Raw genomic sequence first — 13,401 nt, 5'->3', positions numbered from 1 at the left:
GGTGGAGTTGGGCGGGGGGGGGGGGCTTTGCAAGACAAGGGATCAAAACCTTTAAACCAATACAGATTTTTTTAGGTGGTGAAATTTATTGCTGACATCACTTATACAAATAGATATTAGTGCTGATGTTCAGCCCACTCATGTCCCTTTAACTTTTCCAACATGAGCACATGACAAAGAAAAGAATGAAAGAGACAATTGAACCAGAGACTTACAATCAAGGGCGGCAAGTGAGGCAGAGCCTCACAAGCATCATTTGTTGAGTGTTCTCTGCATGTGAAGAATTAAGAAAAAAATGGAAGAAAAACAAACTAATTGTATTAAATAATGTTCCGTTTTAGTTCTATGGTCCATGCGTTACATTGATTTTCTTTTACAATACAATAATTTTCAGTAATTTCCTCATCAAAAGAGCTGAATGTGCATATTTCCTGTGAAGAATGAGCAGGAAGTGAAGCGAAGTTCACCGCAGGCTTGGAGCCTCAGCTTGCCAATGCTGTCTCGAACAGGGCTTAATTCTGGGGCCTCTGCTGTTCTCACTGTATCTGCTCCCGCTAGGTTCCATCTTAAGGAAACATGGTATTCCCTTCCACTGCTATGCGGGTGACTGCCAGATCTATGTCCCACTCATTGAGGCCACTTTTGTCCTGTCTGGAGGAAATCAAGACCTGGATGGCACTAAATGTCTTGAATTTCAAAGAAAAGAAGGCAGAATTGCTGGTTTTTGGTCCCAGTGGCCCTTGACCATCCCATCCTGCAGACTTGGGGCCCCTGGCTCCTGATCTTCCGCCAGAGGTTCTCGAGAGCGATATCCTGCCTGTTTTAGATCCTTTCCTACTCCATCACATCTGATTCAATTGCTCATGATCTTTTCAGGCCTCTACAGTGCTTTACTGATGAGCTGATCATTGAAATCAGGTGTGTTGGAATAGGGAGGGATCTAAAACAGGCGGGAGACGGCTCTTGAGGAACCGGAGCTCTCTACCCGTGTCTTAAACCAACAGTCTCAAACTTGAGTCCTAAACTGAACAGTGATTTTAAATTGGACCCGCAAATTGGTGCCATTGTTCAGTGCAGCTTCTTTTAACTTAGGCAGCTGGCTGAAGTAAAATCTCTCCTTTCTCATGAGCACTTTGAAACAGTAATTCATACCTTCGTCACATCCCGGCTGGATTACTGTAATGGACTTTACTTTGGAGTCAGTCAATCCTCCAATAAGTATCTCCACTTGGTCCAGAATGCTGCTGCTCGCCTCTTGACTGGTAGAGGGAGCACATAACTCCTACTCTGGCATTCCCTTCACTGGAAGATTCTATTATGTTTTCAAATGTTGAAATGGCCTCGCTCCACCTTACCTCTCTGAGTTCCTCCGCCCCTAAACACCTCCCCGGTGCCTCAGGTCTGCAGACCAGACATTATTAGTGGGACCGAGAACGAAGTGGAGGCTCAGAGGGGATCGAGCCTTTTCCATTGCTGGTGCCTCTCTTTGGAATGAACTCTCACTGAACATTCGGCAAGCCCCCTCGCTGCCCTCTTTAAAACTCTTCTTAAAACTCATTTTTATTCTTTGGCTTTTGACTCAGCATGATACTTGATTTTTAGTTTTGCCGGTTTTGTGCTTTCTACTATCTTTGTTCTTAATTTATTGTTTTGTTGTTTATTGTTTTATATATGATATTTGCTCCATGTGCAGCACTTTTTCTACAGCGGTAGTTGTTTTAAAGTGCCCTATAAATACAGTTGAGTTGAGATTCTTTTGTTTCACGTTGTTGAACATCAACTGGATCATAATTAAAAGCTTTGAAATGTCGATATTCAGAATTAAAATTCTGACTTTATTTGGGACATATTTTAACCCTTTCAGGTACCCTGTACCCTGATAACATGATAAGCTCTCCACTGTAGTAAGCACTGTCCCTGAAAGAGTTAATGAAGGTCAACATTGAAATCAAGGCTAATCTTCGATTTTGGCTTCATAGGTTTAGATCTGACTCAAGGGAAGTAGGGCCTCACGAGGCATGAACCTCACCGAATATCACTGATTTGTAACATACTATTTCTACAATATATAGCAGGAGTTGCCAACGTGGTGCCCGCGGGCAGTCCGTGAGGACCACACCAATAGCCTGCCAGTGCTAGGATTGTGATTTACGCGTAGAAATTATGATTTAAAAATGCAAACATGGGAAGAATTGTGAGGCATCTTTAAGATGATCAGAGCCTGAAAATTAAAATCATTAAGTACGGTATTCAAAATAACACATTCGAATATTATTAAATGTAATTTGTACAAATGTTTTTTCAGACGTGTATCAATTTGGTAGCCCTTCACACAATCAGGACACATGAACTAGCTCTCACTCTCAAAAAGGTTGGTGACCCCTGGTATATCGTACACTTATATAGTACATCTTGTCCAGGTGTGTTGAGTAGATCTGTGAGCCTGGAAATTTTTTTCTCTTTTTTCTGTCTTCATTGGAGCCAAAATATGATTGTAATGATAAATCTGTAACATGTGTTTATAATCCTTATGATCCACTGACTGGTTGTGCTCTGCATATTTCTTTTGTTGGATTTGATCTTGTTGTAAAATACTTGAAATATTTTCCTGCCTCTCTGCTCTTGGATCTTGCATCTCATCACAGCGAGCCGTGACACCCACTACTTACACCACTTGAGCTTTGCTTACCAAAACATTGTTTTTATTTTTTGTATATATACTAACAATTTCACTTTGGCCTTGTTTGACTTGAATTTAATGCATTGTCGGAGATGTTGGCTAGAATCCCTTGACAACGAGAAACAGGCATCATTATTTTGCTGTAGCAATCTGCAATTGACTTATTTGTGATGCTTCAGGTCAATGGGATTCTTAGTTTTATATTTTCCACCACACACAGAACAATACAGTGTCGAGTGAAACCAGCAAAACACACATAATTTCGCAATTCTTATATTATGTTGGGTCACAAATGTGCAATGGAATAAGCCTAAAAAAAAAAAAATCTATCTATCTATCTATCTATCTATCTATCTATCTATCTATCTATATTTAGATATATATAGATATATATATATATCTATATATATATATTTATATATATCATAATAATTGAAAATAAAATCACCCCCCCCGCAAAAAAGTTCTAAAACAGTGCGAATACATCAATATTTTAAAAGATATATTATAATAGATTATTATCTTAAAGGATACTCTTACTGGATGTCTTATTTTCACTCAGCATTATTTCCCATCACATTTCACAACTGACAATTTCTCTATCAACCCCCCAATATATGTGTATTCATGAATCAATTCTGTAAATTAATCATCATGCTGTCCTGTACGGCGTGATTAAGTCACCTCGTTATATTTGTTACCATTTTTAATTACCATACCGGGAAATGGTATGTTATGAAACCATTGCAATTGAAGTACAGTACTAGTCTAGTATGTGTGTGTGTGTGTGTGTGTGTGTGTGTGTGTGTGTGTGTGTGTATATATATATATATATACCTTTTAGTCCGGAAAATACGGGTGGGTATATTATATATATATATATATATATATATATAGATAGATAGATATATATAGACATAGATAGATATAGATATATAGAACTTAAAACAGCTGTGAAGCTCTTGATGATACAAGTTTTCACATTTTCTCCAAATGAACAAAGGTAAATCAGTACATGAATTCTTTTATGCTTTTATAACATTTTGGTCACTTACGTGCCATGCTTTTGGGTCTCCACTGTTCCCGTCCATCTCCGCTCCCGATGACGGCATTCCCCCGTTATGAGTAAACACAGAAATAAAATCAAAGGTTTGGTAAAATTGGGCATTTTGATGACCAAAAAAAACACAGAGAGAACTCTTGAACTCTCCCTTCATACATTTCATTCCAAGGGGACTCAGGCAGAGCATGACTCTCAGCTGAGGATGGATGAATCCTCAGTCATGGCTCTGACTCTCTGCAGTTGCTGAGGAAAAGTATGCACATGTGTGCACCTATTCACTGTCTGCACTTTTCACACCAGGGTGGAGGAGGGCGTGGGAAGGTGGAGGGGGGGCAGTTGGGGATGGGGGATGGAGGATGGTTGGCGAATGAACAGCTGAGGAGAGAGAAAAAAATACATTGGGATTATTTGCTGCTAAGCATGGCACAACACGAGAGGGAGATTACCGTATTTTCCGCAGTAAAAGGCACACCTAAAAGCCTTCCATTTTCTTAAAAGCTCACGGCGCGCCTTAAAATCCGATGTGCCTTGTGTATGGTTATTACGGTAATATGACAACCCCAAAATGGGTCCTTGCTAGAGACATGCTTACAACGCAGAGTTCAAATTTAAGGCGATTGGGTTACGCAGTTGACCACGGAAATAGAGCAGCAGCAACAGTTCAATGTTAACGAGTAAATGTTATAACTTGCTGTTGGTTAAGTGAACTGTGTCGCTGGTTTATTAAATAACTTTTACTGACATCTGATCGTTCTGTAGCAACGCCACTCGACAGCTAAGCTTAGCTGTTGTCGTTTGTTCAAAGCTTTGATCTGTGATGTGGTTGCGTTGGCGCTGATTGGTTGAACCGCGTGCGTACGTGCTCGCGTTCACGCACGCACAGCAGAGAGCAGCGGACTATGGACTGCTGAGGCGCGCTTCACTCGAGTCGCGTTGCTACAGTTCTGTTGGTATTTCTTGAGCGTACCTCCATCTAGTGGATGCATTGTAGATTGCGTCTTATAGAGCCGTGCGTCCAATATATGAAAAAAAAAAAGAAAAAATAGGCCATTCATTGAAGGGGCGTCTCATAACCCAGTGCACCTTTTAGTGTGGAAAATACGGTATTCATTCCTTTGGTTAAAAAGGAAAAAAAACTGTTTGGTTGTTTTGCCCAAGAAACGTAAACCCTGAAGTTAAAGTGCAAGCTGTCTCAAACCTAAACTGCAACCAAGACAAAATGCCAAAGCAAATAATACATAAATACAGGACTAGAACAATTATAAAAAAACATTTCAATTCAGCAATAGCAGTCATGTAAAATGTGTTTGTGTCATGATTCGGTTTGGGACCAACAGGTGGCACTGTAGGGCTCCCCTGCAGCTGCACACCTGTTGGTCATTAGATAATTAGTAGCTTTAAAAGGACTCCCAGCCCGAGCAATCTTGGTCGGGTCATTGTTGCTCTTTGCCACTGTCATGTTTGTTTGTTGCTCTTGCTTTGTGCTACTGTCATGTTTGTTTTGGTCATTGTTATGTTTTATCCTCGGTCATGTGTTTTGTTTGATACTTTGGACTTTGTTTGCTTTGGATTTAGTTTTCTCTGTTTTAATACAATTCTTCAAGTACACCCTGCTCCTCCCTCCTGCCTGCATTTTGGGTCCAACACCACCTCGCAACCGTGACAGTTTGTGTACATTTATATCTTTTTGCTGACAGCAGTGATCCAGCAATGTCATTTTCTACAGTATGTTATGATCAGTATTGGAAATATTCCTCTTTAGCAAAAGTGATGGATAGGCTGACAGATGAGGTTAGACTGGAATCTCCAAGGACCATATTTGCAAATGAGACAAAAAAAAGACAATGTCTCTTTTCCTTGAGAAAGAAAAAAAATTACAAGACATATTTTAACACTAAGCCAGAACCTCATCTATTTGTTGCCAGCCATCCTTGTGTCCCGACCTGGATCATCATACTCTAACTTTCATTAAACACTCCCTCAAAGCTCTATCAAGTGTCTCCCATTCGCTTTTCGATCTAATGCTGTCTTTACTTTTTCTTACCCATAACCACTATGTTTCCGTCTGGTTACGTTTGGTTTTGTTTCCTAATGTGCCCTTTTTGTCACCACCTGTTTTCGTCATCAGTGTCCCTTGTGTTGAATCAATCAGCACCCTCAACCCTTTGTGTCTTGTCCAGGTGTTTCTAGTTGTCTCGTCACTTTGCTTATATTTAGTTTCCTGAGTTCTGTCAGTCTTTGTTGGGTCATTGCGAGTGTGTGTGCGATATGTGAGTATCTGTGTGCTCCGCTCCTGACACTTTTGTTGTCTGTCACAGCTTTCTTTTGTTTCTTTAGCTTCCTTGTGATTTCCAAGACGTTGTTTGAATACTTGTCGTTAGTAATTTTCCAGTGTACTTCCTGTTTGTATTTTTGTGAAAGTTCCACCCTCCTTCCCTGCTTTTGGGGTCCTCCAATGACCACCACGCAAATCGTGACAATAACAATTCAATACATGTTTTGGAACTGAGGACACTAATTGTTCAAGCTTTGTCGGTGGAATTCTTTCCCATTCTTGCTTGATGTACAGTCTCAGCTGTCGAACAGTCTGGGGTCTCCGTTGTTGTATTTTATGCTTCATCATGCGCCACACGTTTTCAATGGGAGAGAGGTCTGTACTGCGGGCAGGTCTGTCTCGTACCTCACACTCTTTTATGACAAAGCCACTCGATTGTAACACGTACAAAATGTGGTTTGCCATTGTCTTGCTGTATTAAGCAAGGGCGTTCATGAAAAAGATGTTGCTTGGATGGCAGCATTTGTTTCTCCAAAACCTCTGTATACCTTTCAGCATTAATGGTGCCTTCACAGTTACGCGTGCTATTGCCACTAACACAAATGCTGGCTTTTGAACTTTGCCACCATAACAGTCCTGATGGTCCTTTTTTGTTAGGGTGGTTCTGTTTGTGACCAACAGGTAGCACTGTAGGGCTCCTCTTGCAGTGGTACACCTGTTGGTCATTGTGTCATTAGTTTGTGTTCTGTAAAAGGACTCCCTGCCAGACCAGTCAGTGTCGGATCATTGTTGCTGTTGTGTGCATCTCTGTGCATGTGTCATGTTTTTGTTTTCTGACTTAGGTTTTGGTTGCTACTTTGTTTCCTCAGATTTTCTGGACTTTATTTGAGTGAGTTTTTGAGTTAGTTTCTCCTGTGTACTTCTGTTTGCATTTTTGTTAAATACATCTCGGTCAGCCACCCTGCTCCACCCTGCCTCCCTGCTTTTTGGGGTCCTCCTCTGCACGACCATCACGCAAAATGTAACAGAATGATCCGACCAAGACTGGACCCCGCAAGACCAGAGGCCTGGTTCCACTGCCCTCCGTTCCTGTTCCCTGGCAAGGCAAGGGTTACCGGCGCCCTCCGTTCCTGTTCCCCGGTGAAGCACGGGTTGCCGTCGCCCTCCATTCCTGTTCCTTGGTGAGGCAAGGATTACCATCGCCCTCCAATCTTGTTCCCGGTGAGGCAAGGGGTGCCATCACTCTCCGTTCCTGTTCCCCGGCGAAGCAAGCCTTTGGGTGACTTTGGGACATCTGGGATCCGTCCATTGATGGAGGGGTACTGTTAGGGTGCTTCTGTTTGTGACCAACAGTAGGCACTGTAGGGTTCCTCCTGCAGTGGCACACCTCTTGGTCATTAGCTCGTGTTGTGTTAAAAGGACTCCCTGCACGACCAGTTGGTGTCGGATCATTGTTGCTGTTGGGTGTGTGTGTGTGTGTGTGTGTGTGTATCTCTGTGCATGTGTCATGTTTTTGTTTTCTGTCTTTTGTTTGCTTTATCCTCACAGGGGGTGCTGGAGCCTATCCCAGCTGTCTTCGGGCAGTTGGCAGGGTACACCCTGAACCAGTTGCCAGGGCAGGACACACAGAGATGACCAACTATCTGCGCCCACACTTGAGGGACAATTTGGAGTGTTCAATCAGCCTGCCATGCATGTTTTTGGAATGTGGGAGGAAATTGGAGTACCCAGACAAAACCCACGCAGGCCTGGGGAGAACATGCAAACCCCGCACAGGTAGGCCGGCGCTGAAATCGAACCGGTACCTCTGCACTGTGAGGTCGATGCGCTTACCACTCGACCACCGGGCCACCCACAATTTCAGCCATTAATACTTAAATACCCTTTTGTTTTTGGTAACCACTGAATAATTATTGTTTCCGGTTTTTAGGGTTTTTGAAAAACATGGGCAGAGAATGTGCGAATGTAAGCCTATTGTCCCAAAATATTTTTAACTTTTAAAACAGAAAAAGTTCCAAAACCTCCCCTTAAATAATACTTTCCTTGCCTTAGTCAAACAAGGGGAAAATAATCTGAAAAAAAATGACTGGATACTCAAATTAAGTTTCTTGTCTTCTGCATAAAATTGTTTCATCATTAAATTAACATTAGAAAGTCCAATAACAATATGCCCATAATTTCCATAAGTCCATAAATGAATGTCTGATCTAATAAAAGTTGATTCGTGGCCTTCAAATGTTCCACATTATACACAAGGTTGGCGTTGGGTTATGAAATCTTTTAGCCAATGTGACTAAACATTATAAAAATATTGTAGCCACATTTGAGCGTACTTGGCATTTCATGCTTATGTGATGGCGGTTGCCGCCTGTTTCACCGCTGTCTTGCTCCGTGGGCCGCTCATGCATACACACAGCAGAAACATTGTAGCCCAGAATACCCATCCATCTGTTTTTCCGATCCGCTTTTCCTCATAAGGGTTGTGGTGGGTGCTAGATTCTATCCCAGCTGTCTTCGGGCAGTAAGCGGGGGACACCTGAAACAGTTGCCAGCCAATCGCTTTGAAGATGGGCCCGCTTGACAGACTGATGTTGTGCTGACACGTTGAAGACACGCTTACGAAGCACAATTTAAACTGCGACCTATCAGCTATGCAGAGGATCATGGGAATAGAGTATCTGCTCCCATCGGGTTCCATCTTAAGGAAACATGGTATTTCCTTCCACTGCTATGCGGATGACTGTCAGATCTATGTTCTATTGAGCAAAAAAGACACTCATTGAGTCCACTTTTATCTTGCCTGGAGTAGAACTTAATCCATTTAACATCCATAAAACAGCATGAAATCTCCAAAAAAACGGCAAATTAAAAAGTTCCAAAATTTGATTAAGCGCAAAGAAACCACTCCAAGTAAATACAGGGCCAAATCAGACCAAATTGAAGAAATCCCTTGTGAGGAAAAATGGATTAAGAATTTATCTCATCGTGACTTATCAGAAGCAGAGAAAACAGTGCTTGCCAAAGGCCTGAACTTTTCAGTTACACCTAACAACATACCAAAAACAGACTACATCACAGCGGTAGAAACAGCGATCAAAAATAACAAGTTATCAAAAGCAGAAGCAGACGACATTCGCCTTAGTGTAGCCTCCTCGCACTTTGAATAGAATTTTAATTGAATAGAATTACAAAACACCTGGCTTCTGTATCCCCGCCAAAACGTTTACCTATATTCCCTAAATGATCCATGTCCATTTAATATAATACAATAATTACTTTGACTTATTTGTATTTTGACGAGTAGAGTCAATAATTCATAAGGTTTTAATATAATACAAAAATTACACAACACCTGGCTTTTTATGCATTATAATAAATATAAAATAAAACCAGATTCTGTATCCCCACCAAAATGTATACCTATATTCCCTAAATGATCCATGTCCATTTCTAAAGCACTGTAGGCAAATAAAACACAAAAAATATTTTTGAAAAAGCACTTTATTGCTCACTCATTCACTTCCCTTGTTGTCGCAACTCCTTTTCGATCCTCTGCTCAAATTGGTCTCTTTCACTGAAATAAGGTTGTAAAACATGAAATGCAACAGAAACTGAAATGTTTTGAAATGTGTTATTTGGGACATGAGAAAGGGAGTAAGGATTTAATTGCATTTTAGTTGAAAGAGAATTAGATGGTTTACTCTTACCTTGTGTGTAACGTTTGTCCAACAATCAATAAGTTTTCGGCATGTGCCACTGAGACCTTGTGGGTCACGGCGAGACCATAAATAATAGCCTATTAAGAGAAAAGGATTTGTACATTGTGTGAATATTTTCTAAAATATTTCAATCTACAAATACAAATAAATCTATATTTTTGTATCTATTTTGAAAGTGTGGAGCAGCTGGGGATAACATTACCTCTGGGAATAGAACATCCATCAAAAAGTCCACCTCATCCACAATGCTTGTGGAGGCTCTCAGTCGTACAGTCGTCGGTTTATTTTAAACCGATAAACACATTGAGACAAAAACTAGTACACCCCAAAGACCGGGTTCCTAACACCCAAAAATGCAATCTGATTTATTCCATCCGTTGCCAAGAAAGTGAGTGCAAGGAACATTACATCGGAGAAACCAAACAAACACTCAAGAAAAGACTTTATCAACACAAATGGAAAAACAATGAGAACAAAAGTGCAGTATACGCTCACTTAAAAGAAACAAACCACACAATTGAAGATGAAAAAGTAAAAATCCTAGGAACAGAAAAGAGATGGTTTGAAAGGGGAGTAAAGGAAGCGATTTTTGTTAAAAAATTTTCACCCTCTCTGAACCGTGAAGGAGGTATCAGATTTAACCTGTCTCCTATTTACAATAACTTGTTGACCACCAAGGGACATAGACATGCTGATCAGGCTAACTGTAAGTAGCTATTCAGCCCTAGGCCCAAACAATAGGCCTAATCAAGACCCAACAATAGGGAATTTAGAAACCAATGGGCCTCTTCACCATAGGGGCGTGACTAACCATCCCCGCCCAGTCCTCAAATAGGCCACGCTCAGCTTTTTAGCGCAGAGCAATTTCCCGGAGTCTTCACGGAGACTTCAGAGTTGTCTACCGCTGATGAAGCTTCTGTGAGAGAAGTGAAACATAATTATTTGTTTTTTGTTTTATACCCACAGGTACAGATGACGACTGACGGAACCCTTTCTACGATGGAACTTTCCCGTACGACTGAGAGCCTCCACAAGCATCTTGCCTGGAGGAAATTAAGACCTGGGTGGTGGCACGAAATTTCTTGAATTTCAATGAAAAGAAGACAGAAGTGATGGTGTTTCGTCCTAGTGGGCCTACATCCCATCCCGCGGGCTTAGGCCGCCTGACTCCTTGTCTTAAGCCACTGTTTCTCAAATAGTGGGGCGCGCCCCCCTAGGGAGGCTCGAGGCTCCGTCAAGGGGGACGCGTTTGGCCTCGGGGAACATGCTTTTTTATTTTGATTTTTTCTTTACTGTCCTAGAATGAAGTGCAATTGCACCTTCACTACATTAGGGGGCAGTGGCGCTCTCATTGGCAGAGTGTGCAGAGGGAGCATTCGCTCGGTGTTTTGTTTGCAAAGATCATGCGCGTTTTGTACACGGCACAGAGTATGAGTAGACACGAAGTCGACAGGCGGAGAGAGACGGAGAAAAGAGGTCTCCCGAAAGCTAAGACGAGGAAATATGACGAAGCGTATGCAGTGCTTGGCCTCACTGTAACTATGGTGGGAGACGAGTAAAGTGCACTTACTGTGTCTAAAAATGTTGGCAGCCAAATAAATTAAGGCGTCACTTAAAGACATTACACCCCAGTCACGCTGCTAAGCCGCTTGAGTTTTTTTCAGCGAAAACGTGCCAAATATTGCCATCAATCATCCCGCTTTGTGACTGCTACTCATAGCCATTAATCCAGACATCATCTTTGATTAAAAAAAAAAAAAAAACAATCCTCATCTCACCCCTCGGGTGGTGTCCGTCCCCCATTCAGCTCAGGTCCTCTACCAGAGGCCAGGAAGCTTGAGGGTTCTGCGCAGTATCCTTGCTCTTCCCAGCGGAATAACTAAAATTCTTTTTTTTTAAGATTTTATAAAAATCGGGCTAAAAGGTCAACATGTCAAGATTCAGGTCCAAATATCAGATTTCAGAGGCCTTTTATTTTGAAATGCGACATCAGATCTGTTTGGGGCTTGTCTCGTTGGATACCTGGGGTGCCCTAGTATGTCGTATACCTGGTCTGGTTGAGGGAAACTAAAATTCTTTCTTTTAAGATGTTTTAAAAATGAGCAAAAAGGTCGACATGTCAGAATTCAGGTCCAAATGTCATATTTCAGAGGCGTTTTATTTTTAAATGGGACATTAGATCTGAGCAAGGGTAATCTGATTGGATACCTGGGGTACTCTAGTGTCCTATAGACCTGGTCTGATTGAGGGCAAACTAAAATTCTTTTTTACATAATTTTTTTTTAAATAAGGCAAGGAGGTCAAAATGTCATATTTCAGAGGTGTTTTATTTTGAAATGGGACATTAGATCTGAGCGAGGGTAATCTGATTGGATACCTGGGGTGCTCTAGTGTCCTATAGACCTGGTCTGATTGAGGTCTAACTAAAATTATTTTTTACGTTATTTTTTTTAATAAGGCAAGGAGGTCAAAATGTTATATTTCAGAGGCATTTTATTTTGCAATTGAACATCAGATGTGAATGCCAGTGCTGTGGTTGGATACCTTGGGGTGCCGTAGTGTGTCGAAAACCTGGTGTGGTTGTGGGGTCACCAAGATTAATTTTTTAATGATTTTATTAAAAAAGAATTACCATTGACTTTATTTTCTGCGCTGTTCTGAAAGTTCTTATTCTTCCTGGGTGAACTTGGGTGAATCGTTCCCCGACAGCCAAGAAATTACTTATTTTATTCATATATGTTTTTTAAAATCCAAACAATTGACGTGCATGCATAAATGATGGAGCTTTTATTTTGAAGGTGGCCAACGCCGCTCGCTGGCGGCAGATTACCGTAAAGCAGAGTATTCCTCTCAGAGGCAGACTGATTTGCATTTGCTTGGTCACAGCCAAACAGAGTGATCCTTATTTTCCAAACTGTGACTGAAATCGTATCTAAAAAGCACAATGACGCTTCATTCGTCACAATGCTGCGTTTTACTTAAGTTTGTGACTGCTTGTATTTCGAATGTGTATTTTATTTCACGAAACCATGACTGTGAATGTTCTTTTAAAAAATGATTTCTGGCCCTATTGTGCACTGGTTGGGGTGAGAAAGAAGTAATGAGATAGACAGATTTCTACAGTAAGTAATGATACTAATCCAGATAAGGTTTTAATGAAGAAGAAGTTGATCAGGCTGGTACCAAATCATGTCCTCCTTGCATTTAAATTTGCCTCAACATCATAAAGCATGATTGAACCCAGTAACTATCAGTATTACAATTATGACTTGTTATATTACTTTTTTACCACTAGAGGTAATACATTACTGTCACAATACTTTTTTTAACGTGTCAGCACAACACTGTTGAAAATAACTTCCAGCTTTGGGTACAGTTACCTCAAAACGGCTGCCACCAATGATCCCTTTGCATTTATTGCCATTCTCAAACCAATACGTACTGTAGTTATCATTCTTCTAATATGTATTTCATTAACGTACTAATTTTATTCAATATGTCACAATAATGTTCTTTTTATAGACTGTGCTGTATTATGTTGTAATTATTTTGTTCTCTGTTGCTGTTGTTGTTGTTTTGCCTGCCTGCCCAGGGATAACAAATGCAAATTAGCTGTTAATTGTGCCCTGTCCCTGTAAAAGAAATAAATAAATAAATATATATA

At 40.9% G+C, this 13,401-nt stretch overlaps 1 protein-coding gene and 1 long non-coding RNA gene across 2 annotated transcripts in view; both read right to left on the bottom strand.

Moving 5' to 3' along the window:
- Positions 1-3,981, bottom strand: part of LOC109518525 (gamma-aminobutyric acid receptor subunit rho-2-like) — a gene marked incomplete at its 3' end in the record, with an annotated part of 44,361 nt that extends 40,380 nt beyond the window's left edge. The window contains exon 1 of the mRNA XM_019874409.1: positions 3,736-3,981. Coding sequence (XP_019729968.1) covers positions 3,736-3,848 — 113 coding nt within the window. The remainder of the gene's footprint in view (positions 1-3,735) is intronic.
- Positions 3,982-9,501: 5,520 nt separating this feature from the next.
- LOC109518526 (uncharacterized) lies at positions 9,502-9,967 on the bottom strand. The gene is made up of 2 exons (XR_002168775.1): positions 9,726-9,967; positions 9,502-9,592 (listed from the first exon to the last, which is right to left on the bottom strand). It is a non-coding gene; the product is annotated as an uncharacterized LOC109518526 (long non-coding RNA).
- Positions 9,968-13,401: the final 3,434 nt, after the last annotated feature.

Source organism: Hippocampus comes, unplaced genomic scaffold (genome assembly GCF_001891065.2).
Source record: "Hippocampus comes isolate QL1 unplaced genomic scaffold, H_comes_QL1_v1.1 scaffold391, whole genome shotgun sequence".
Classification (NCBI taxonomy): domain Eukaryota; kingdom Metazoa; phylum Chordata; class Actinopteri; order Syngnathiformes; family Syngnathidae; genus Hippocampus; species Hippocampus comes.
This window is presented reverse-complemented; position numbering and strand designations above follow the sequence as displayed.